This window comes from Carassius carassius, chromosome 27 (assembly GCF_963082965.1).
Source record: "Carassius carassius chromosome 27, fCarCar2.1, whole genome shotgun sequence".
NCBI classification, from domain to species: Eukaryota; Metazoa; Chordata; class Actinopteri; order Cypriniformes; family Cyprinidae; genus Carassius; species Carassius carassius.
The window spans coordinates 28,587,037-28,613,252 of NC_081781.1; the positions used below are offsets into that span (position 1 = coordinate 28,587,037).

A 26,216-nucleotide genomic window follows, 5' to 3' on the forward strand; every position below is an offset into this window, starting at 1 on the left:
TGTTTGCACTGTTGCTTCATTTGCATATTTCCTTTAATGAACCAGGAGCTAAAACAACTCCAACAGTGCATGAAAACAATGCTAACAGCAGGAACAATCCATCCTGTTGAGTTAAATGAAAAATAAAAGACCAATTTTCATTTCTTCTACATCCCAGAGTCCACAAATCATCACTATAGGTGGAGAATGTAAGAACCGGTAGGAAATCTTGAGCCTTCATCTCAAAGACAACACAAAGTGCTTGAGCAGTTTAAAATAAGTGCTTTTCATTCGGTTCTGCTGGGAGCCTCCAAAGCCTCATGTCGCATGGCCCAAGACTGCCAAATGAAGCATAACACCAAGGCCTCCACAGTAAAGCAGAGTGCTTGGGCACCAGAAGCCTTGGTGTATTTTGCGCGTGCTGACCACTGAAGCATTGAGCGCACTTCCCCCAGAGACCCCACTACTATTTTCAGACATCGGTGCCTCCCAAATCAGCTTTTCCTCAGCTTCTTCTTCTAAAACCTGTGACTTAACATACAGTAGGATGAGGGGTGTTTGCAGGCAAAGATGTTGTGTTTGAGCACCAGAATGGAAAGCATCCCTGAGCTTTACAAGATTAGATGCCAGATGGCAAATCACGGCCAAAGCTGAGCTATATCTCTGCCTTGCTAGCTGTCCAATAAAATCCATGAGGGTAAAATTCTCAATTTAAGAAGGTGGAAGTGTTGGAAGACTCTAGTCCAGGCCAAAATATCAAGGGGTGCTGAGGTGCTCAGTAGATATTATATATCAACAAACGCTGTATACTGTGCTTTGCATTCTAAAAATGTCTGTAAAATCATAAGTTTATTATATTTTATTTTATTATATTAACAAGTATACACTCTGTCATTGGTACACATCAGTCTGTTATTGCAGTGTTATTAATATCAGATTAATTCATCCCTAAAAGTCAAAAAGCTAATTTTGGTTGGTTGAGTTATGAATGAATGAATGAATGATGCATTTATATAGCGCATTATTGTGTATTGTTGTACAACCAAAGTGCTTTACAATCATGTGTGGGGGTCTCACTCAACCACCACCTGTGTGTAGCATCCACCTGGATGATGCGCCGGCAGCCACGGGACAACGGCGCCAGTGCACTCACCACACACCAGGTACAGGTGGAGAGGAGAAAGAGTCATAGGGCCAATCAAGAGGTTGGGGATAATTAGGAGGCCATAACTGACAAAGGACAGTGGGGTAATTTGGCCAGGACACCAGGGTTACACCCCTACTCCTTACAAGAAGTGCCATGGGATTTTTTTTAATGACCACAGAGAGTAAGGACTTCAGTTTAACATCTCATCCAAAAGTGATTTTTTCTGTATAGTGTCCCCTTCACTACAATTGGGCGTAAGGACCCACACAGACCGCAGGGTGAGCACCACCTGCTGGCCTCACTAATATCTCTTCCAACAGCAACCTAAGCCGCGTTTCCACCGAAATTACCCAGAACATTTGTACCAGGAACTCCCATCCAGGTACTGACCAGGCTCAACCCTGCTTAGCTTCAGTGGGCAACCAGTCTTGGGCTGCAGGCCGATATGGCTGTGGCATGCCAAGGTTACAGTAAAGTGAGGGGGAAGTCATGGCCTAGTGGTTAGAGAGTTTGACTCCTAACCCTAAGGTTAGCGGTTCGAGTCTTTGGCCGGCAATACCACGACCGAACCCCCAACTGCTCCCCGGGCGCCGCAGCATAAATGGCTGCCCACTGCTCCGGGTGTGTGTTCACAGTGTGTGTGTGTTTATACTGCTGTGTGTGTGCTCACTTTGGATGGGTTAAATGCAGAGCACAAATTCTGAGTCACCATACTTGGCTGTATGTCACATCACTTACATGTCAATTTTGACTTCCCGTCTAACAGGGCAGTCATCAGCCTGATAAGCTACAAAATACTAGAAGGTGGTCGAGTTTGAGTCAAAGCAGACTGCAAAAGAGGGTTAAGACAGAGTCAAAACCAAGACCAGAAAAAGGTGTGTTCAAGTCAAGACAGAGACCAGAGGAGGGTCAAGCCCAAGTCAAGATTAAGATCAGTGGCTGGTTACATTGCTTAGACTAGTCTTAAAAAATGTAGCTAAATGTTCAAGACTGGTCAGAATGTTAGATTGGCCTAATTTAAATCAGAAAAGTAATACTAAATACCCCTTGTTTATCTGGTAGTTAGTCAAACTAGTTTTTAGTTCTTAGTAAAAAATAAAGTGGCTATTTTTATGCAGAAGAGGGAGGAGTCCAAGTCAAGACCAGGAACAGCGGAAGGTTGAGTCCTAATTGAAACCTAGACCAAGACCAGAAGAGGGTTAAGACTGAGTCATGAAAGAGCCAAGAAGAAGGTCAAGTCTGGGACAAAACTGACACCAGAAAAGGGACAAGTCTGAGTCAAGACCGTTCTTTTTTTTTTTTTTTTTTTGATGTATTAGACAGTCTAGAATATGTAATATATGTGCTCCCATGGGTAACAACAAGGTTTAACAAATAAATCAAATTAAAGAGTCAGTCTGTGTGTCCAACGTGTGCATTTTTTTCTATAATCTGAAGTTTGATCTCAACAATAGGATGCTATATTAAAGATTGGGAACACTGTGTTTTAGTGACATCAGCAGCAGCAATCAGAGATATTTTAGTAGCTTAATTCATCTGGAATTTTCCCATCTCCAACAGTGACCCAGTGCAACAATAATTGTTTGTACCAAATCCATCAAATTCATTAGCAAGAGCACAAATTATTACTTGCACTAAGTTGAACAAATTGTTCCCAAAAGCTGTAAAATGTTACTTTAGTTTTTTTGTTGGTTTGTTAAAAAAACATGTTATTTTCTCTATTCCAATATTTCCTATTTATTCAAAGGTTCAAGTTTAGAATCACTATGAAATTGTCTGAGTAGGCGTCATGAAACTGATTAAAATCAGAGACTGATAACAAATGACTATTTCAAAAAGATCCTCTTGTGATGCACAGTCATCCTCAACTGTGCTAATTTTAAGCACCACAGTACCAAATTACCATATTTTAATGATTCCTTAAGGGTGAGATGATACACTGTTTTCTTAAGAGACTAGAGTAACGGCTGCTACAAATGATGATTCGCCATCACAGGGAAAGATTGGATTATATATATATATATATATATATATATATATATATATATATATATATATATATATATATATAAAATGGTTGCACTTTATTTTACAGTACGTGTACTTATAGTATACTTATCTAAGAAAGTTCTGGTAATACAAGGTAACTACATGGGGTAGGGTTAGATTTAGGGGTAGGTTTAGGGTAAGTACCTAGTTATTACCAGAGACAGTTTATAAGAGACATGTCACTTCCTCAATCCTCAATACAACTCTATATGGAAAACCCGTAATGGCAAAGATTGGCGGTTGTGTGCACAGGTCCCGCCCCTCCTGCTGGAAAGCCAATCATCTGCTTTTAACAGTCAAGGCGGGAAACATTTAAGCCTATCGTCTGGTTCCACTGCACAGTTGAGGAACCCTTGCGCATGCATAGTAAAGGTATAACCTGTGGGGAAAAAGGCATTTTAAACCTTATTTTGGGGCAAAGTCATCAAAGATTTTCAGCGATTTTTATCATATTTCACTGCTGTTTCTATACATGCTGTATTTATGTCCCGGTGACCAGTGAAAGTGCAGTTCTGACTCTCTGCCCATTCATTTAGATAGGAGCCTAGGAGATAGGAGAAAATTTTCGGCCGAAATGGCATTATCGGTTTCGGGCCGAAATAAAAAAAACAGCCGAAAACGTAAACTGAAAATGAATGTCACCCGCCCCTCCCATCCGTGCGCAAGCGCTTAGGTTTCACTCACGGTAGAGCCGTTATCACGCGTCTGCCTATCAAGCATGTCAAAGGGCTGTCACAATCAAAAAAGGCTTGTCACAAAAGCTGCACAATCGATCGGACCAACCAACACAAGTTTCGAAAACGAAAACAGGGAATCGATTTTAACGGCCTTCTCTCGGAGCGCGTCCAGCTCGTCACTATACGCTCGCAGCGAACGCGCGTCACACAGCAACTGCAGGTTCTGACACACACACACACACACACACACACACACACACACACACACACACACACACACAGAGCCTATTAGTGCATAATATCAATGTAGCCTTCAGTAATGTTTTTCATTGATGTTATGGCAGTCCACATTGCTGACTTGTGCGCGTCTCAAGCGCCCTCTTTACGTTCGCCCTAATGCCTGTTTAGTTGTCGGTGGATTTGCCTATATTTGGCGTTGAAAAACGGATCAACGCCAAATATAGGCAATTTACTAACGATTCAATGAACACTTTGCCTATGTCTCAAAAATCGAACAGGATATTTTTTTCACAAAAGTGACAGCCCTATATGAGAGGACACCAAAGTTGCAATATGTAGCATTTGTTCTGCAAAAATCTCCAAAATTGTGGATTTTTTTGCACAATTTTTAAAAAACTATTTTATTTGATGGAACATAAAACTTGAAGAATAATTATTATTTATATTTATTGTTAAAAATATTTTATGTTTTGTTATGTAACTGTTAATAAAAGTTTGATTATTATATTGTGATTTTTTAATTCAGATCTATTAAATCCAAGCAATATATATATACGTTTTTAAAAGAAGCCATTTTCGGCTTCAGTTTCGGTTTTCGGCCAAGTGCATCCTAAATTTTCGGTTTCGGCGCAGAATTTTCATTTCGGTGCATCACTAATTACATAGTTATTGTAATTACTATAATAAGTACATAGTACGTACATAAGGAACAGGACTGTAAAATAAAGTGCTACCAAAAAAAAAAAAAAAAAAAAAGAGTATTTTAAACAGTAATAATCTTATCCTTCAAAAATATAAAAGTGTTTTAATGAGTTTTGAGACGTTTAGTATTCCACTGCTTTTGCATCGCTTTCAATTAATATTTCGATTCAGTGGTGACTGAAAGCAGTAATTTCCAAGTGTTTTAAGTTTTCCATTCATTTCCAAAGATGTGTTCAGTTTGACCCATTCAGGACAATTTACGGACCATTAGCAAACAAGATCATGGCAGCCATTACTCCACTGAGAGCCAATCACAGCAGAGTGTAAGCGTCGCTTCCTATAAAGTCATTTCAGTTACAGGACCTCAATGAGAATGCAGACTGCTGTTGAAAAATGACTACTTTACACACTATTTGATCTCTTATTTTTTATATTTGTTTTTCATAGTGTCAATTATTTTCTCATTTAAATTTTCCTCATGCACCGCTGCCTCCTGGGAGAAAACACCCCTACTCAGAAGGCAGCTTAACTTTGTGTCACATGATCCCGAAGCCTTAAAATGCCGTCTAGAGAAGCAGCTCACTAAGTTTCAGAAAAGAGTCATAGAGACAGATCTGTCAGTTCTGGCAAGGTAACCTGGTACATAAGATTATCGAGAAGACGTGTGAAAACAAATGTGATATCAAATGCAATATGCCTAAAGAATAAGCAAAGCGAGGTGCAACTATCATTTTGAAAACACTGATTCATGAGGAAGCAGAGGTGAGGCAGTGTCTGCCAAGCCCAACAGGACAGACCTTCAACAGGCCAAAAAAACAGCAGGGGGCTTCATGGCACCTACAGGACGTCTTGGCCAAGGAAAGAGACAATCCTTTGTTTCATACCATATGCCAAACAGGTCCAAGAAAGCAAGCTCTTCACATTACAGGAACTGTTCTCTTCAAAAGCTATATTGATCAGTGACAGTAAAGACATTTATAATATTACTAAAGATGTCAAAAACTGCTGTTCCTTTGAACTTTGTATTCATCAAATAATCCTAAGAAATGTATCAGTCAGATACACAGGCCACAGCTGCCCCATATACATATACATATATATATTATATTTTTACTGAAAATTTCCAGACCGAGTCTTTCGGTTTGGTACGTATGTGTACTGAACATTTCGTTCATTTTTTTTCATTTAATTCAGACAATAAATGGCATGATCATCCCTTCCTCTTTCCTACTAGTTTTACACAAAGTAAACATGAACGAACATCTCAAGCTTCATGTAATCGCTCAATTAGTGTTTCAAAGACGTCTTTAAAACCACTTGTAAATAAAAGGTCACATAGCATTTCATTTACCTCAGGCTAGTCATCAGTGTCTACAGCTCGTTATTTGTTAGAGAAATTAAGCCTAGAGAAGAGCATATACTTCATTATATTTAACGTTACCTGTTAGTGATATCTTACTTATTTAGTGTACGTTTAAAATAGAGTATGAAAAAAGTTATGACATCATATTACAACAACAAATGCTATAACGAAACCATAGCGAATGTATATATACATATACATATACATATATATATATATAAAATCTGTTGCACAGGAGAATTAAGAGAAGAGCATGTGGAGGGACATGGGTCACTTCTAGTTCACAAATCGATTCACAACACACTCAGAACAAGGACAGGCCGCATTACCAAAGCTGAGAGCAGCTAAACCCCGCAAACTCTAGGATCTCCAACATGCTGCTTGACTGTCGATGAAAACTCCTGCTGTGCTCCACAAAACAGTACTTTAGAAAACATATCTGCATTAGTCTCTAATATACTCATATTTTAAATACAAATGTAATAACTACATCTGATGACACATGCAAAAGTGCTATAACTGAACATCAGTCTTTCGACACATCATCAGACAGGCTCAATTAATGTGCCATCTATATTTATTCACTGCTTGCCTAAGGCATCAATTTTAAAAATGACGGATCAGAGCTGCATTCTGGAAAAAAGTTCCTTTCAGTATGGTAACCAAGCAAGACAAATCCAAGCATCCCGTCTCAAATGCAGACTGTGTACCATGTGATTGCCTGGATTTATTTGATGGATTCTGCACTTCAAGAAGCAGAAAATGATGCATGAAAACTCAGATTTACTCTTTTCCCCCCAAAACTAAGATGAATGTGAATTATGACTCAAAAGCATAATTTATTAGCATCCAGTCAATGTGAAATCAATGCAGACCTTATGTTGTCCTAATACACATTTCTTACTGTGAATGATTCAAAATCCAGCTTAATATAAATCTTTTCTAATGTACTGTAAAAAAGTGTGATACAAAATGAATTTACTTCAACAGATTTCAATTTTGGATGATGCTACCGAGCAGTTTGTTGAAATATCTCACTGCACAAGGAAATATGTAGAATTATAGAGGCAAAATGGGACCTATATGACTTTCTTTCCTCTGTGCACAAAAAAAGAACAGATAGTGATTTATATAGACAAACTTTAAAAAGGACAAAAGATGCACCTGATTTATGTGCTATATTCCACATATTCAGAGGAATGTGAATTAAATCTGAGAGCTGCAATGAAGGGGAAGATGAGTCAGAGAGGCATTAACTTTTATTATATTTTTATGGTTCTTTTTTGTTCTTTCTTGAGCTGACAGTATCTGACAGTTAACCTTTCCTTTTGTGATCCACATAAGATGTTTGTAGAGATCTGGAGAGATATGCTAGGTAATAAAAGATGGCATGATTTGAAATGTTGGCTGAAAAACCTCATGGTCATTTAGCATGTGCTAACGCCAAAAGCATTTCTCAAACAGGACTGTGTTTGTGTTATTGTTACTCAAAGGCACTCACGTTAAATTTAATGATGTCATAGATGAGGTATCGCGGGACGGGCTGCCCATTCACTTTGTCGATAATCATCTCCTGCAAGACAAGATGATGACGATAAGAAATGCAGATGTATTGCCCATAAATCAAGTCTATGAACACCAACATGATTGAACAATGTAATAAAAAATAAAAAAATAAACAAGATATTTAACATAAAAGCTCAAGCGCAGACACAAGTTAAAGAATAGTAGTGTTCATTTAATACATGGAGTCCAATTAAATCAGTATTTTTTTTTCCATTTAAACTTGTATACTAAAAGATTTAGGATTTAGAAAAATGTTAAACAGAAAGGTGCAAAGAGTAATCGAAATAATCAATAAAGAATCAACATTGATCTGTGAGCTGTACTCAGGCAATGCTGATCCGTGACCTACACACTGGTCAAAAGCAGATTTTATGGAAAACCCCTTTATAAATCCAGTGGGAACATGGATTGCTCTTGTGTTTGTTCAGTCACACAGCAGAGCAGCTAAAGGTGTGTTTGGGCATCCATCAGCGCGATCCATTTTACCAACGTTAATTTGTTTTTCAAATATTCGTCTTGTTCTCAAGGTGAACACATAATTCACCTGCTGTTTTGACATCACTGTTAGGACTCGAGTAAGCACCAATGATACATCCAAGAGATATCATTTCTATTCAGATCAGCTCAACAAAATCAGGGACTTTAGAGGGGCTTGGCTTATGTGTGCCCTCGGACCACAAAAACAGTCTTAAGGGTCAATTTATAAAATTGAGATTTATACAATATTTGGAAGCTGAATAAACAAGCTTTCCATTGATGTAAGGTTTGTTAGGATAGGACTATATTTGGCACGAGATACAACTTCTTGAATATCTGGAATCTGAGGGCGCAAAAAAAATCGAAAGAGTCGTCCAAATTAAGACCTTAGCTATGAATATTACCAATCAGAAATTACGTTTTGATATATTTATGGTAGGAAATGTACAAAATGTCTACATGGAATATGATATTTACTTAATAATCGAATGATTTTTGGCATAAAAGAAAAATCGATAATTTGCTACAAATATACCCCAGCGTCACATATACTACCAAACTACTCTCAGGGCGGCCTGCACCAACAAAGATTGATCTTAAACACAGATTTATCTAATAATTAAAATAATCAGGTTCACATTAAACCCCTCATTTAAATTTTACGATAAATCTAAACTAACTTTAAATTCATTACGGATGAACTTGAATCCTTCTGTTTTCACTCAGATTGAAATCTCAGTGAGGGATTAACTTCAAACTCGCTGCTGTGGAGGTTTAAATCATAAAAAAAGGACATTACTGCACAATTAAAAGTGGCAGACAGAGCAGGCCTCTGAGATATATTCCATTCATAATAAATAAATGTGTGCATAAATGATTAAAAGGATGGATCGTGACAGCGGATCATTACTGCACTATGGGAACATGCAGGACAGAGGTCACAGCTGATCCGTCAACCTCGCCACATGCTCATCATACTATATCTGCTATTTCAACTTTGATTCCACTCTTTGCTTGTTGATGTGCTCACCAGTACGCTCTTTTTTCTCAGAATGTACCAAACTGTTGATTTGGCCATATCTCTGATGGATTTGTTTAGTTTTTGAAGACTAACATTTGTCTTTTTCACTTGTATGAAGAGATACTTTGACTGCATGATGTGGTTCACAGCAACAGCTTCCAAATGCCAATGGCACACTTAGAATCAACTCCAGACCTTTAACCTGCTTAATTGATGTAGAAATAATGAAGGAATAGCCCACATCTGTCCATGAAGTGGCTTTTAAGTCAGCTGTGCAATTACGTAAGGTCCCTTGAAAAATGGGGAGGCACATATTAAATTTTGATGTTAAATACTCTCAAATTAACGCTCAGAGTGTGCACTTTTAAATGGCAATATACATTAATATGATTGTTTAACCCACTTATAGGCACTCATTAATGAAACGAAATGATAACATTTCTACTGTTAACTGCAATAGTGATTCCATCATGGCATCATTTCAATCACAATCATTTTTAAAATTAAGTGAAACAGCACAACTCAAATTAAAGTAAAACCTGGACCAAACTGTTTAATTAAACCTTTAATTGAGAACCCCATCCTTTCTAATTGTGCATTTCAACCCATGATGTTGTGAGCTGATAAATGCTCTGAGAGCAAGATCCATGTAAGAAAGATACATTAGCTCACAAAACTGCCTTATTTTTGACCAAACCTGTGAGCATCCATTAAATGTAGGACTAGAGCGCATCCATTCTCTCTCAAACCATGCAATAACTCACCCCATCCAGAAGCGTGTTGGAAAGGTGGACGCGAAGATCCTTCCGGAAAGGAAACTCCAGGTTGGCTATGTGAAAGACTGAATTGTCTCTGTCAATCATATAGACGTCATCTTTTCCATCTATCAACATCATGTACCTGTAAAAACACAAGAGACACATTGAGATGACTGAGTTTAATTTACCCCTACCGCAAATATACACATATAGGCTTATGTGTTCCTGCTTTTGGCTGTCCTTGTTAAAGGTTGCATAACTGTAAATTTATAACGGTGGCAAAAATTGATTGCATGGTACTTTTTGCATGACTTTGTATTAATAATTTTGTCAAAAACTGGGCAAGATTTACTGTACAAGTCAAATTTCGTATTGAGATTACGCAAAAGGGTTGGCATAGAGATTATATTATGGAGCCCTTGAGGATCCTAACAAAGACCACCAAAACAAAATAAGAAAAATCTTCCTCCAATTCGAAAGGTTCCCAAACTTTCGCAAGCTACTCTACAAACAGGACACCAAGCAAAAGAGGGATCTGAGAGAGCTGGCAGCTGACAGAGAGGAATATAAGCTGCATCAGGATGTAAAATAACTTTAAATCCATCCAGAGCAAACTGAATGCATGACGGATGTACCGATAGAGCGTGAACATCACTAGCGCTTGGATGAAGCTGCAGTTAAGAGGTTTGTACCATAAAACCCTTACTTCCAAAGTTTCCATAGCCTCAAATGGAGGCTTGACCTAGGGCTGGATGATATGGGCAAAATCTATAATCACAATATATTTCTTAATATCGGTCGATACGATATACTTTAGATATAGATATGAAAACCATTTTAAAACACCTCGTAAGAACTGCCAAGAATGCAAACAACAGATGTCTGTGCATACAAACTTATGATTAATTTACTTGCCAAGTCTGACACTTATAATAGTGAATATAAAACCATGTAATATAAAAAAAACTGCACAAATAAAGTTCTACTTTTATTTATATTAAGCCTTCATACAAATAAGAAATGTGAAATCACTGTCAAATAATCGTCTCAGGCTCACATAATTAATATTAATATCTTTAACTAATATAGCTAATATACACTACCAGTCAAAAGTGTTTTAACAGTAACATTTTTAATGTTTTTTGAAGAATACTCTTCTGCTCAGAGCTCACAGCTATCACAGAAGTCATATCAAACCAGCAGATATCTGTTAATGCATCAAATTTGCATGTCGAAACAAAATCATTCAACCTCAAGCTAAAGCCCTCAATGCATGGATTCCTATTGAAATCACGGAATTTGGAAAATGTACTTAATTCACCCAAGGAGCCATATGACACATGTTTTATTATGGATGCACGCACTTTATTTAATGTGTTTTGGACTGTTGAACAGAAACACCTGCCCACTGCCATTATAAAGCTTAGAAAAGCTTTTTTGTAACACAATATCTGAAGATCACATTCATATTCTGTGTGTGCTTCCACGTCATTATGCACTATTGGCCTTTTAGATGTATATAAAGGTGTCTTCAATATTTAATGCAATAGAGTGGTATATCCCGGTCACATATTGTACCGAAACTACAGACCTCTAAAATCTCTGCTTTTGGAGATATTCCGAAATATTTAATGATAAAATTTTTAAAAATGGCTATTAGACACAACAACGCGCCAAATACAAATATCCATGAAAATGATTTGAGAGCTACAGCCGAGGGAAAGATTTTCAGTAGTTGTGTTTCCATTAGCCTTCAAATGGTGTAAATTGAAATTGCAAATTAAAAAATATGCCTTGCGGAAATGTGTCACTTTCACAAAACCCCCCATATGTTGCAAAAAAAGTTTTTACGCTCGCATGAGGTGGTTTTTCAAGAAATGCCAAAAAGGAATAATTTGCACATGGTTTCCATTGATGTATGGTTTGTTAGGAGGACAATATTTGGCCGAGATACAACTATTTGAAAATCTGGATTCTGAGGGTGCACATATTGAGAAAATCACCTTTAAAGTTGTCCAAATTAAGTTCTTAGCAATGCATATTATTAATCAAAAATAAAGTTTTAATTTATTTACTGTAGGAAATTTACAAAATATCTTCATGTAACATGATCTTTACTTAATAATATAATCATTTTTTGCATCAAATATAATCTACAATGTACAGTACCCTTGGCTATTGCTTCAAATATACCCCAGAGACTTAAGACTGGTTTTGTAGAAGTGAGGGATAATGAGCATCAGGCCAGTTTTTAATTGCAAAATAAACCCCTAGAGATTTATCAAGACCCCACAGTGAAGCAAAGGGGGTTAATTTGTGATAAAAACAATTAAATCAACATCATCTTGCTTAATTAACAGCTACTTGGCACTTAAGTGAATAACTGGAAACAAAATATTGATTTGAGTTTATTTAGTTTCCTAGCTCACTAAGCGCAAAGCTCTTTTGCAAAGGAAACAGCTTTGAGTCAAGACAAGTGACCAACTTCAAACAAGACTTCACACCAGTCATATCACTTATTACACAGCTGTCACTACATTAATTATTACAGGGTCACAAAATATCTATTTGTAATGAAACAGATTTAGAAAATATACCTGGCCAGAAGACATTACGATGACGTCCATTCATTTTTTTTTCTAATACTATCAATGGCACCAGAGAGCCAGAGAAATGGCATGACATGAATTTCAGAGAGCCACGCAATAATGTTGATAATGAATTGAAAATTAACTTATTTCACACATGTAATCTAAAAGCAGGGTTATAACACTCTGCTCTGGAGGACTTTTGCAGCGTTAACCTCCCATTGCAGTGCCAACCTTGTACAGTCTGAAATGAAGCAGCGTTAAAATGTTACGACTTCACGCTTAACTACACACAATCAATCAGAAACTGAACAACGGGCTCATGTCACTGTGCTTGGTGTGAGCAGAACAGCATTTATAAGAAATGTCAAACGACAGAAAACAAGTCAACTGGAGTGAAGAGTCAAAAAAGTCTGTTCAACACAATTTGAGTATTTAAGGAACTGACAGACAAATTAGCTAAGGCTGGATATCAACAAACTCTTTTAACTGACAGGATAAGTGATGCCAGAAAAGTCTTTAGGCTTAACCATTTCTCAGGTGAAAAGCCCTAAATATTCTCTATAGATGGATTATTCAGTATATTCAAACGTATTATTAGAATTACAGATGAAAATTGAATTACTCATTAGCCAAGCTGCAAAATTAACCCACAACGAGCATTAAATCAGTCAAGCCCAGAACTCATCGTCTGTCTGCTAACTTCACAGGAACCTTTAACATTACGTGGTTTACATCAAACTGTGAGAACGCCAGTCTGACGTAAATGACATGAATAATGCATATCGGCCATGACTCACACTTATTTGGAAAACTATCAGAAGGTTTTTTCTCTCTCAAGCTTGATGTGACACATTTACATGAATCCATTATATGTTCATCATAAAGCGATCCGAGTCTCTTCAGATAAATTTGGCCTAAACTGCTACACTGAATGTTTTGAAGTGTCAGTGGAGGACAGACAGAACTATCTCAGAGTTAATACAAATATCTTCATTTGTGTTCTGAAGATAAATGAGAGTCTAACAGGTTTGGAAAAACATGAGGCTGAGCAAATTATGTTTTTATTTAAATAACAACAACAAAATAAAATAACAACAACAGAATTTAAAAATTTTGGGTGAACTATCCCTTTAAATAAATAAAATACAGTTTCAGGGATAGTTTATGGTTATTCAATTTGGTCACACTTTATTTTAAGGTCCAATTCTTGTAGGGCTGTGACGGTGGCTGATTTTTACCACCGCTGTAGTCATGGACCAACAACCGCCGGTGGCGCGGTGTTTGAAAAAAAAAAAAAATTATATATATATTAGTGTCAAAATTTGCTCGTTAACCAAGGCGATAATTTTTTTCCAGTTTAACGTATTCAAATTATTTTACGTAGGGGCAGGGATGGCCACCCAATCACAACTGCTGCTTCTGTCACTTTTTCTCAAGACAAGAAGTGAATTTATTCAGTCGCAGACTCGCAGAATGACTGAACAGGAAACGTTTCAGACACGTGCTCCACTCACTTTATTATCAGGTGTAAGTTAAGCGAGCGCGGACGGTCCTGTGCTCAAAGTCGCCGGTGCGCGCTTCCTTTGTGCATATCCTTTCATATCAAACTGTGAAATAAACTATGTGCAAGCAGTGTCGTGGTCAGTTAATTCATGGAATTACCAAAAAAGGTGATTAAAGCTGACTTAAACTGTGCATGCATGTGATATATTTTATATATATTATATACAGGATATATTTATATGCACGTCTAGAAATCAGCCCAGCACTGTCTCACTCATCTAACACATCCTATTTAACTTGTCAGTTCGTGTTTATTTGAGCACTTCTGTCAGTGAACGCTGCCTGCAAAACACTAAAATAAATATCAAAGAAATAATGTTTATTTAGGCTACAAGAAAGTAGCCTAAATAAGAAAGTTAAATACACCCTATCTAACGGACGCGAGCGACGCAACACGAGAAAATACTCATTATAATCAGTGATGCTACACTGGATGTAGCACAACATGACATGATAAATCCCCGTCCGGTCTGTGAGGTAGGCTACTGACACAGAGTTCAAATGTCCTGTATAGATACTAAACAGACTAAACCTGTCGCAACGCGGTTGTTGCGTCTGGTTTACTTTTCCGCCACAAAGCAAGCTCAGTAACTCCTCATCTGCACGTGCTCTCTTTGAAATAGGAATCGTTGCCATATTTCTTGTTACCATCGTTTATTGATCGCTGTCTCGTTTGTATGTGGCCAGTTTGGAGAAAGCCTCACCAAACCTTACCAGCCAGCGTTTGCGATCACGAGAACTTGTGTAAACGCCGATGGGTGACATGAATGCAGATGACTCCAGATCGGCGATGTGGTATTTGCTTTCCCAACAAGATCCATCGCCCAACACTAAATTAATTTGCTGAATGTATAAACTGTATTTTCCCGCGCTCAAATCTGCCAATCTAAAGGAAACGCTGTGTTTGAGGTAATTTGTTAATTACCATACACTTAGAATTTGCAACTATTACAGTTATTACACTTATATACAAAACTTTGTATTATGTTTGTGACGTCACGTGCACTACCGCCGGTGGCAGTAGACAACCGCGGTAGCAACCGACCACCGCGGTGACGCGGTTGTCACGGCAACCGTCACAGCCCTAAATTCTTGCCATCAACAAACCATCAACTATGACTTTTGCCTCAAACTACTAATAATTTGCTGCTTATTAATAGTTAGCAAGTGCAGGTATTGGGGAGGATTAGGGATGTTGAATATGCTCATGTAGAATATGTGCTTTATAAATATTAATAAAACTGTCAATATGTTAATAATAGGCATGCTAATAAGCTAATGATTAATAGTGAGAACTGCTCCCTGTACAATTATTCACCACATATTGAAAATTGGTGTGATATCAGAGCCCTCAAAAAAACAACCAAAAAAAAGAAACCCATCAGTCCTCGTCATTGCTCTAAGTTTCTTTAATTCCCTGCCATTTGGTCATTATTAAAGTGCGCTCAAACACATCACACAATGATTCTCTGTAAGCCCCGAGTGGAGTGGCCAAAGCACAGATCTCCAGTTAAAGAGATCACCACGTCTTTGTAACGTCTCAGTGACGGAGAGCCGTGACTGTTCTGCTCACCTCTAAACTGAGTTTGGATTGCTATAGATGACACATCACCCCCGCTCATTCACTTCTGCCAAGACAGAGCACATGCCGTGGTCCTTCTGAGCTGATCTGTCTTATGGACGAGTGTTTAATGATGTTCATGCAGACGTTTGAGCACATGAGCCAGCAGGGGCGCAGAGAAATGCTTCACATCATTACAGCAGACAAGCTCATGCAGAGCTGCCATAAAATGACCTGGACCTTCATTAAATGGCCCTCTATTGGGCCTTTCGCACCACTTCAGTTCCAGAACTAAATGTACAGTGCTAAAGTACTGGGACGATTTTGCGTAAACTTTTTCCCAGTACCATTTAAAGGGTTGCATTCGCACAGACAGTGTGTACTAGTAAATGATGTAAGCCGTTCGACAGTGATGTCATCTGTGCGCAAAGAAGAATAACGTTAAAAACAGGAGGATGGAGGATGCTGTTATCGGAGCTGTGGTTTTGTTGTGTCTCGCGGGTTTCACAATAATGGACAGGGAATGTCGACGTATACGTAAAGTGATTGAAAGAATGGAAAGGAGGACTAAGAATCTCCAAAGACAACTGGCAGTGCTACATTTGATACAAGTGCCTGCACTTCAGCATCCGTCCATCTATCACTGTTCATCATACTTGCGAAATAAGTTGACACAATGTTTACAGTATGTTACACAGTGTTTTTAATCATGGCGGGTGAGGGCATTTTCGATTGTGCCTGGCCAATCGATGTCTACTTACATCACGGGTAGTAGACCCTGCTCCGGAGTAAGAGCTAATTTGGTTCTCAAAAAAGGCAGTACCGTCCGAAAATCGCACCCAGTTCCGGCGGTGCGAAAACACACAAAAGAGGGTAGATCTAGGCCTGTCGCGATAGTTGATAAATCAAACTGAGCTCGATAATATTTTCGGCCACGATAATTTTTTAAAAATTTTTATTTAAATAATGTAGCATGTCATGATGTGATGTGGGGTTAGTCTGGAGAGCAGCCTGTGCAGCCCGCGGCAGAAAACACCCTCTCCGATGGCACAGATGTGCCGGGAATAAAGAGATAATGTCTCGCTAGAGTGACCGGCTTTGGGAAGAGCCTTGCATTTGCTTGTGGATGATTGCGTCTCAAGTGATACAGCATTGTACTTGCACAACTATTGTACTTTACTTTAATACAGCATAGCATATTTTGCAAATATCTTCGTTGCCCTTTCTGTCGAAATGGGCCTACTTTTCGCTCGCTTCATTTGGCTTGCTTGGCTAAATATATCTGTAGGCGTGTGGTTGCGTGTGTTAACGCGCCCAGTGATTTCACACACACAAACACACAGATGTGCACGCGTTGTTTTCTCCTTCTTTCCAGTTGCGCCCCTGAGGCGTCTGTCATTGCTAAGCATCCATCAGCTGCAATCTCCGTTACAACAAGGAAATTTCAGTAATGGATTTGTGTGTGTGTGCACCCCATTTTTCAAAAACAACGGGGAATTTCACCCCGAAGGAAGCTGATTGAGTCGGTTCTTTTCACATGACCTGGTGCGTCATTCTGAACAGCTGAGATGTTTTTAACTAGATGTGGTGGGACGCCCTCCAGCAATTTAATCGGTCTAAATGTTTACTTTCGGTTAACGGTTAAACGGTCAATATGAGCATACCTAACTGGCATATAACATACAAAATTAATAAATTTTAAGCCACACAAAGTCAACATGTTGATATTTCTTGCTCTGAAACTGCCCTAAAATAAAATAAAAGTTTATTGATCTTTGAAAAGGTGTAGCTGCGTTATTATGCCATTTATCATTATATTAGTTGAAACTGGTCTTAGAACGACAATATTATCATTTATCGCGATAATTTCTTGGACAATTTATCGTCTGGCAAAATTTGTTATCGTGACAGGCCTAGGTAGATCCACAATTAGTTCTGGTACTATGAAAAGGTTCCCGTGGGCCAAAGACCCTTATGAGCACTAGACTTCAACGTTATAGAAACAGCACAAGAAAAGTACACTCAAGGTCCTTTGAAGATCATCAAAAGAATCATTTTTGCTATTAATGTTATCATTGCTAGCTAAAATCTTTTTAATTTAAAGATAAAAAAAAAATAATTAAATAACTTGACCAGTTCTAAATGGTCAGATATCGTTTATCTCGTCGAAGTCTGACTTCTGGCTTCTGGAAAAGTGTCTGAATAACACACACAACCTGCCAAAGCTCACTATGACCTTTAGATCTGGGTGTGGACTTACTAAAAAGGCACTGTAAAAGCATGAAAGGCGCACTGAGATTGTTTGTATGTGCCATTAAGGCTTGTGTTTTACAGCATATAAAAGTGCATTCATCTACATGAAACGTTCCACTTCTTTAGTTGGTCCAAACAAAAACCTTCAGATATTAATAATTAAGTGAATAACAATAAAAAGAACTGGTCACTCCAAACCATAAGTGTCATCAAGTTCAACAAGGCTGCATTTATTTAATCAAAAACACATATATATTGTGAAATAGTTTTTACAATTTAAAATACCTGTTTTCTGATTTAATTTATTTTTAAAACGTAATTTATTAATGTGATGCAAAGCCTTCAGAAATCATTCTAACATGCTCATGTGATGCTCAAGAAACAATTCTGATTATTATTATTATCAGTGTTGAAAATTGCTAAATATTTTTGTGGAAACTGGATCGATTTTTTCCAGGATGAATAGAAAGTTCCAAAGAATAACATTTATTTGAAATAAGAATCCTTTGTAACATTATAAACGTCTTTAATGTCAGGTTTGATTAATTTAATGCACCCTTGTAGAGAAACACTTTGAATATGTAATTATTATGACTAAAAACATCTCCTCAAAATGAAAGCGCTATTTAATCCAAGCTGCAAAAACTACTTAAACCTTAAATTATACTTAACAACACAACTATGATCTCATTAACATATGACCTCTCAAATTTACATATCATCTACTCCGTAATCAGCAAATTCATGCACTTAATTTGCACACTGAAAAATACAACAGCAAAAATAGCCTGTTTAATTATAAGCGTAAGAGAGCAGGTGGTCAAAAACAGCCACAAAACTAATCGTGAACTAATCTTTTCTTTAGGAAAAATCTTAAGGACAGTGGGAGAGAGTAATATGGCTATAAAAATGAAGATAGTTGTAATCATTTTGTGTAGTGAGATGAGATGCCACAGTGGTTCTGGATCACAGCAGCATGTGTATTAGAGCGCAGTACTTCAGTGGCTGGACTCACCGCGTGCCGTCTGCTTTCCAGCTGACTTTATAAACGTTCTGCTCCAACAGACGAATGTTCCTGCGGTCCATCGATACGGGCTGAGCACCGGGAAACCCCGATCTGAAAAATAAACACATTACGGGACACATTGCTGGCTCGTCTTAATTGATCTCGTCTCATCAGTGAAAGTAATCACGTCTGTGGTTTCATCAGGCAGACTTCAGCACTTTCCATTAATAGGGTACAGAAAATTGTTTTCCGTTACTTATTATGCACAAAAACCACGTTCTCCAGATGTTCACCATATCTATTTTCTAAAGTTTTCGACTGGCACCTGATCCATGCATGCGCTTCTTTTATTTTGTATTAAAAAAATAAAATAAAAACACTTTAGAACCGGGGACACTTATTCACTATTAACTATGACTTTTACCTTAACAAATTCCTAATTTGCTGCTTATTAATAGTTAGTAAGTTGTTAAGTTTATTTAGGATTAAATGGCTAATATTCTATTAATATGCATGCTAATAAGCAACTAGTTAAATAAAGCGATTTTGTTTTTTGTTTTGTTGTTATTTTGCCTTTATTTGGAGAGGATGGTGTAGAGTAGACATTAGGTGAAGTGTGGTGGGATCGGGAAAGCTCCTTGAACCGGGATTTGAACTTGGGATGCCTGTAACCCAACAACATTATATGTCTGCGCACTTCCCCCTAGGCTATCAGCGCCGAAAACTACTGAATATTTAATCTAAAAATATCACTCTGTCTTCCAGTGAAAGGACAGATTTCTCTCTGATCACTAGGGATGTAACGATGAACCACGAGCCGGTCGAAAAATCATATTTATGGCGATTAAAATCGGTTGAGATGCTAAACAAATTATAAAGAATGTTTCAATTTCTTTTTTACAGTTTATCTGAATGCATCTCTGAGGGGAACTGACTGTTTATAGAAGTTTTCTTTTAATCTTTATTTTCTTTATTTTATCTAGGAGTACACGAGATATATTGGCCAATGATTAATTAAATTAAATTAAATTTATGCATTTAGCAGACGCTTTTATCCAAAGTGACTTACAGTGCATTCAGGCTATCAATTTTTGCCTATCATGTGTTCCCAGGGGAATCGAACCCCCAACCTTGCGCTTTATAGCGCGATGCTCTACCAACTGAGCTACAGGAACACTAACATTAATGCGCATCTCGTCAGTAAAGCCGGCCAGCCAGTGCTGCTTTGTTCAAAGCGGTAACCTAAGAATCGCTGCATTGTCGCTGCAAGAAAAGATTCAGTTTCAGCAGATCTTTCAATATTATCCAACAAAAAAATAAATCTAGCATGTTAAAGCAGGTTGTTTTATATATTGTATTAATACATTTAAGGTAGTATACATTGATTTTACATCAGTAATTTAAGCTTAATAATTCAACGGTTACCAGAGGCAAAAAATTTAAAATATTGCCAAATATTGTTACTAAATATTACCAAATTATTTTTATTTTTTTACACTGTAGTAATATTTTAATTTAATTTAGAGTGTTTATTTAATGCTTATTGCTAGGAAAACATTACATTTGGTAAAAGGGCTGCAAACATTTCAAGCCATAAATAAAATAAATAAAATATTTATTTGACATAATTCGACATCCTGAGGTTGACGAGCAGCATTTCCTGAAGGCTAAGCAAATTATTTCATTGTGCCTTTTTCCGAGAAATAAAAGTATGATGTCTGAGTATTAATTTGTTCCCTGTTTGTGTCCCTCACAAATTTACGGTCCTCACAATCTGAATAGTTTCCATTACTAGGCATATCAGTCACACGGACTGAGAGCTGGAAACCATCTGGAGGGGTTTAAAGCACACACACACAGACACAGACTCACACACAGACTCACTTGTCCCACTCAGAGAACTCCTGACACTTCCTCTGGATCAGGCCGAGCTTGGGTTGTGACGTGACTTGAGTGACTCCTCTGACAGACACTCCCTCCAGAAACACAGCGTGCTGAGACACAAACACACAAACACTCAGAAGAAAGGAAGTTATACCCGGGACACTAACAGACCAGTCACACGGTCAGAGAGGAGTCTTGTTAATGACACCAGGCTTTTGTCCTTCAAGACTATGAGCTGAGCTGAGTTTCTCTCACCAGTTTTAGCCGTTCTTTCTTCTTCTTGCCCTGACTGGAGTGAGAGGAGCTGGGCTCGGAGCCCTGAGCGACGGCATTCCCATCATCGTCCACATCTTCATCCTCCTCCTCGTCATCGAAGCACCACTCGGGGAGAGCAGGAGCAGGCGGCGCATCCTCCACGTCCCCGTAGCGGCGGAAGAGCTCCTTCAGATAGTCAGCTTTATAGATGCCCGGGGGCCGAGCCTGAGCGAACGCTGCCACAGCGGCCTCGATACTGACACACACAACACACACCAGAGCTCGCTGTAAACATCTGCATCTAATGTCTTGATTACTTCCAGTAAAATTCTAACAAAGAATTTAAAACTATTATCTTTGTTTTAATGTTTGATATTTAATATATTTTAAATGTGTGTGTTTATCTTATTTTAACTAAATTAAATATTTATGTAATTCACGTGTACTTATCTTAAGTAATTACACTACCATTCAGAAGTTTGGGGTCAGTAAATTTTTTTAAAGCAATTAATACTTTAATTCAGCAAGGATGCATTAAATTGATCAAGTGATGATTTATAAGTTCATCACTTGATTTATAAGATTTCCAGTTTTGTTTTAAAATCCTAAAATGTATTACAGTTTTCACTATAATATATGTTTTCTTGAGCAGCAAATTTAACATTAAAACGATTTCTGAAGATCATGTGACACTGGAGCAATGATGCTGAAAATACAGCTTTGATCACAATAATAAACTATGTTTTACAACATATTAAAAAAAGTTTTAGGTCATTCAAGAGGTTACAATAAATTTTAATATAATTTTTCAATATTACTGTTTATTATGGAAGTCCGTTTCTGCTACTGAATAAAAAAGTTATTGTGACTTTTTATCTCACAATTCTGACTTTATAACTCACAATTGTGTTTATATCACACAATTCTGATGAAAAAAAGTCAGAATTGCGAGAAAAAAAAGTCAGAAATGTGAGGAAATATAAAGTCAGAAATGTGAGTTTATATCTTGCAGTTCTGAATTTATTTCTCAGAAGGAAGGGAGAGAGAGGGAGAGAAGGGGATAGGGAGAGGGAGAGGGAGAGAGAGGGATAGGCATAGGGAGAGGGTAGAAAGAGGGAGAGAGAGGGTTAGGGATAGGGAGAGGGGGAGGGAGAGAGAGGGATAGGGAGAGGAGGAGGGAGAGAGAAGGATAGGGATAGGGAGAGAAAGGGATAGGGAGAGGGATAGGGAGAGAGAGGGATAGCGATAGGGAGAGGAGGAGGGAGAGAGAAGGATAGGGATAGGGAGAGAAAGAGATAGGGATAGGGAGAGGGTAGAAAGAGGGAGAGAGAGGGTTAGGGATAGGGTGAGGGGGAGGGAGAGAGAGGGATAGGGATAGGGAGAGGGTAGAAAGAGGGAGAGAGAGGGATAGGGATAGGGAGAGGGAGAGGGTAGAAAGAGGGAGAGAGAGGGTTAGGGATAGGGTGAGGGGGAGGGAGAGAGAGGGATAGGGATAGGGAGAGGGTAGAAAGAGGGAGAGAGAGGGATAGGGATAGGGAGAGGGTAGAAAGAGGGAGAGAGAGGGATAGGGATAGGGAGAGGGTAGAAAGAGGGAGAGAGAGGGATAGGGATAGGGAGAGGGTAGAAAGAGGGAGAGAGAAGGATAAGGATAGGGAGAGAAAGGGATAGGGAGAGGGTAGAAAGAGGGAGAGAGAGGGTTAGGGATAGGGAGAGGGGGAGGGAGAGAGAGGGATAGGGATAGGGAGAGGGTAGAAAGAGGGAGAGAAAGGGATAGGGATAGGGAGAGGGTAGAAAGAGGGAGAGAGAGGGTTAGGGATAGGGTGAGGGGGAGGGAGAGAGAGGGATAGGGATAGGGAGAGGGTAGAAAGAGGGAGAGAGAGGGATAGGGATAGGGAGAGGGTAGAAAGAGGGAGAGAGAGGGATAGGGATAGGGAGAGGGTAGAAAGAGGGAGAGAGAGGGATAGGGATAGGGAGAGGGTAGAAAGAGGGAGAGAGAAGGATAGGGATAGGGAGAGAAAGGGATAGGGATAGGGAGAGGGTAGAAAGAGGGAGAGAGAGGGTTAGGGATAGGGAGAGGGGGAGGGAGAGAGAGGGATAGGGATAGGGAGAGGGAGAGGGGGAGGGAGAGAGAGGGATAGGGATAGGGAGAGGGAGGGAGTGAGAGGGATAGGGATAGGGTAGAAAGAGGGAGAGAGAGGGATAGGGAGAGGGAGGGAGTGAGAGGGATAGGGTAGAAAGAGGGAGAGAGAGGGATAGGGATAGGGAGAGGGTAGAAAGAGGGAGATAGAGGGATAGGGATAGGGAGAGGGTAGAAAGAGGGAGAGAGAGGGATAGGGATAGGGAGAGGGAGAGGGGGAGGGAGAGAGAGGGATAGGGATAGGGAGAGGGGGAGGGAGAGAGAGGGAATTGTGCTCAGATCTCAACTGGATTTTAGACATCTAATTTTTAAGTTGCCGAATCATCCACTTATAATGAAGCTCAAAGTCTACTGAATAAACATTATAAAGACAGGTAACTGCCTGCCAGATATCAAGTTTATATTCATGCGTCACTACAAAAGCAAACTGAAGGAATCTGCTTCTCTCTTATAAAATATGACATAATATGTCCTTCATGGCAGATGAATTTCTTTAAGCTACAGCAGTATGTCTTCACTAACTTGGGGGGGAAACAACCACATGGCATCAAAATAAAAACTAAAGAATAAAGAAAGATATTTTTAATAACACAATTAAAACCTATATATATTAGGGGTGACCCCGAATAATAGATGAATCGATGCTTTGATTCAAGGAGCCTGATTCAACTACCAATCTAACAGTCGAATATTCAAGGGGTGTTATTGATTACGGCATTTTGACTATTAATTAATTAAAACTACTGTTTTTCTCCCAATAAGTTAATATGCAGCCTATTATGATAAAGCTGTAAGAATCTGAAAAGAAAGAAGCTTTAAAGTAATATTTTAAAGTGCGTGTATAAATCCAACCATCCCTATAGATTTGTTTCACTTTCCATAATCCGGACCGACAGAGGAGCATCTTGGGGGCAGGGATTTAAAACTTTACCAAGACTCAAACTGGCACAGGCAGACTGGATTGTTTTGAAGAGGTAAAGTACAAGTGATTTCAAAACATGTCAGCCGGTGTATATCATGGATATATTATTTTCCTTGATATAAGATGCATTTGGTTTTGAGTCAAGTGCTTCATTGTAGTACTACAGTGATATCTTTTCAGAACACAGCGTGAGAAGGACAAACTACAAAGCAGAATATTAATAACTATGACTGGACTGTCACACACATACCATTATAATGAGAACACCATTATAATGAATACACGATTCATAGGTTTTCAAATCGATTCAAGAACAATTTTAGCAAATTTAGAAAGATTCAATTCGATTTGATTCACAATAAAATTTGATTCGATTGTATTATAACGATTAGATTCTGCATTATTTAAGTGCACTCACAGGATTATTTAAATGCTTCCTCTAAATTAGTTAAATGCTTAGTCAGGGGGCAAATTACAGCAGCTTTTATGGTTGGAGAACCAAAGGTTAAAAAAAAAACTTTTGTCCATTGTTACATGCTCGTTTAATGATGCTATGGCATGACATGGCATATGTAAAAATGTATGTAAGCCAAGACTTAAAAAAAGAGCTTTAAGAGTATTATGTATAAGCTAACATTTTGTCACACCAGGGGCATAGACATCATTTCAGAAGTGACAGAAATGTCAAATACAATAATTTTATGTATGTAGCCTATATATTATCATAATTATTATTATTTATTTTTGTTACAAGGAATTATCTTCTTTTTTTATTAATTTTAATTAACTAAGAAATCAAATACACTCCTGGACAATAATCAGTCATTTGTAATCTATTTTTTTTTTTCCTAATGGCAATTTTATGATTGTTTTATTTACTAGGCTACATTTAATTAGCAATTATTTTAATTTTCTGCACAAAGGTAGAAAATATACTTTATAGTTTCTGTACTGTAACAAATGATATGTCAATTACCACTGCATCATTCATAAATTGTATTTATTGTGGTTTTTTTTAATGTTTCATCATTTCATTCTGCTTTTATTCAGTTTAGCTGCATGTCTATGAGAGCAAGATAACTTCTCTTTCAGTGTGAAAACTTCTTAATCTCATTTTCACAAAATAAAATGCTATAGAAGCTATTTAACCATTCCTCTCCATCGGCGAATGATGATTCTGAGAGAAAACGCACCCGATGTCTGTTTGCTAAAAGCATCAAACGCTACTTCCATGCATCTGATTATCAGATAAACCTTGCGCTCTTATTTCAAGGTCATTGTTAATGCTGTGATTATTTTAACAGTTTCCTTCGAACATTCGGTTCATCCGCATTGTTTAAACACATTTATCATTCAATGGAACTGTGCTATGATTTAGACAATTACATTTCTGCTCCGTCCATGCAATAAATACAGCTTTGACTGCTCAGGTAACGCAGTCGGTAAAATGCAGAGAGCCATTGACAAACTACAGAAAAGTAAAGCTACTTGACTTTAGTATCACTGGCCACGAGTCCTATAGATCGCACGTCAGCGGCGTCAGAGACGAACGGAGCGCGAGCGCAATCCTGTGACAGTCACAGGTGATAAACAGTGGAGCGCGTGAAAGACAGATTAGAGGCACGATTCACAAACACTCTTTTAGGTCTCCATTAATTTGTGCGTGTAGTAATTTAATGTGTATATATTTTGAAAGCATTGAATTGCAATAGAAATCGCGATTCATTCGATTCTTAACATTTTGAATCGATTACTGTCCGAGATCGGCGATTCACGATTAAAAAAATCATGTTTCAAGATCGATTCATAGGAATCGTCAGGGTTTGTAATCGATGCATCGAGAAAACAAGTGAATCGTTACACCCCTAAAACGCTATGAATGTTTAGAGTTTAGCTGCCATGTTTCTGCACATTGATTCGTGAAGAACGCATCCACAAAAGGAGCCCCGCAGATATGTTTATGTGCATTCAGGCCCTTTTTGCAAATAGCCTTTAAGTCTTAGTATTAACGTTATGTTGTATAAATAATGAAGCGTATGCTATATGAAATTATGAGTTGAATCCC

The 26,216-nt window shown here is 38.2% G+C and overlaps 1 protein-coding gene across 1 annotated transcript in view; it reads right to left on the bottom strand.

Moving 5' to 3' along the window:
* The window catches only part of rngtt (RNA guanylyltransferase and 5'-phosphatase), a 125,615-nt gene that overhangs the window by 85,127 nt on the left and 14,272 nt on the right, over nucleotides 1-26,216 (bottom strand). The window contains exons 6-10 of the mRNA XM_059513328.1: nucleotides 21,093-21,348; nucleotides 20,838-20,947; nucleotides 18,963-19,064; nucleotides 9,986-10,121; nucleotides 7,659-7,730 (exon numbers count right to left, since the gene is read on the bottom strand). Coding sequence (XP_059369311.1) covers nucleotides 7,659-7,730; nucleotides 9,986-10,121; nucleotides 18,963-19,064; nucleotides 20,838-20,947; nucleotides 21,093-21,348 — 676 coding nt within the window. The remainder of the gene's footprint in view (nucleotides 1-7,658; nucleotides 7,731-9,985; nucleotides 10,122-18,962; nucleotides 19,065-20,837; nucleotides 20,948-21,092; nucleotides 21,349-26,216) is intronic.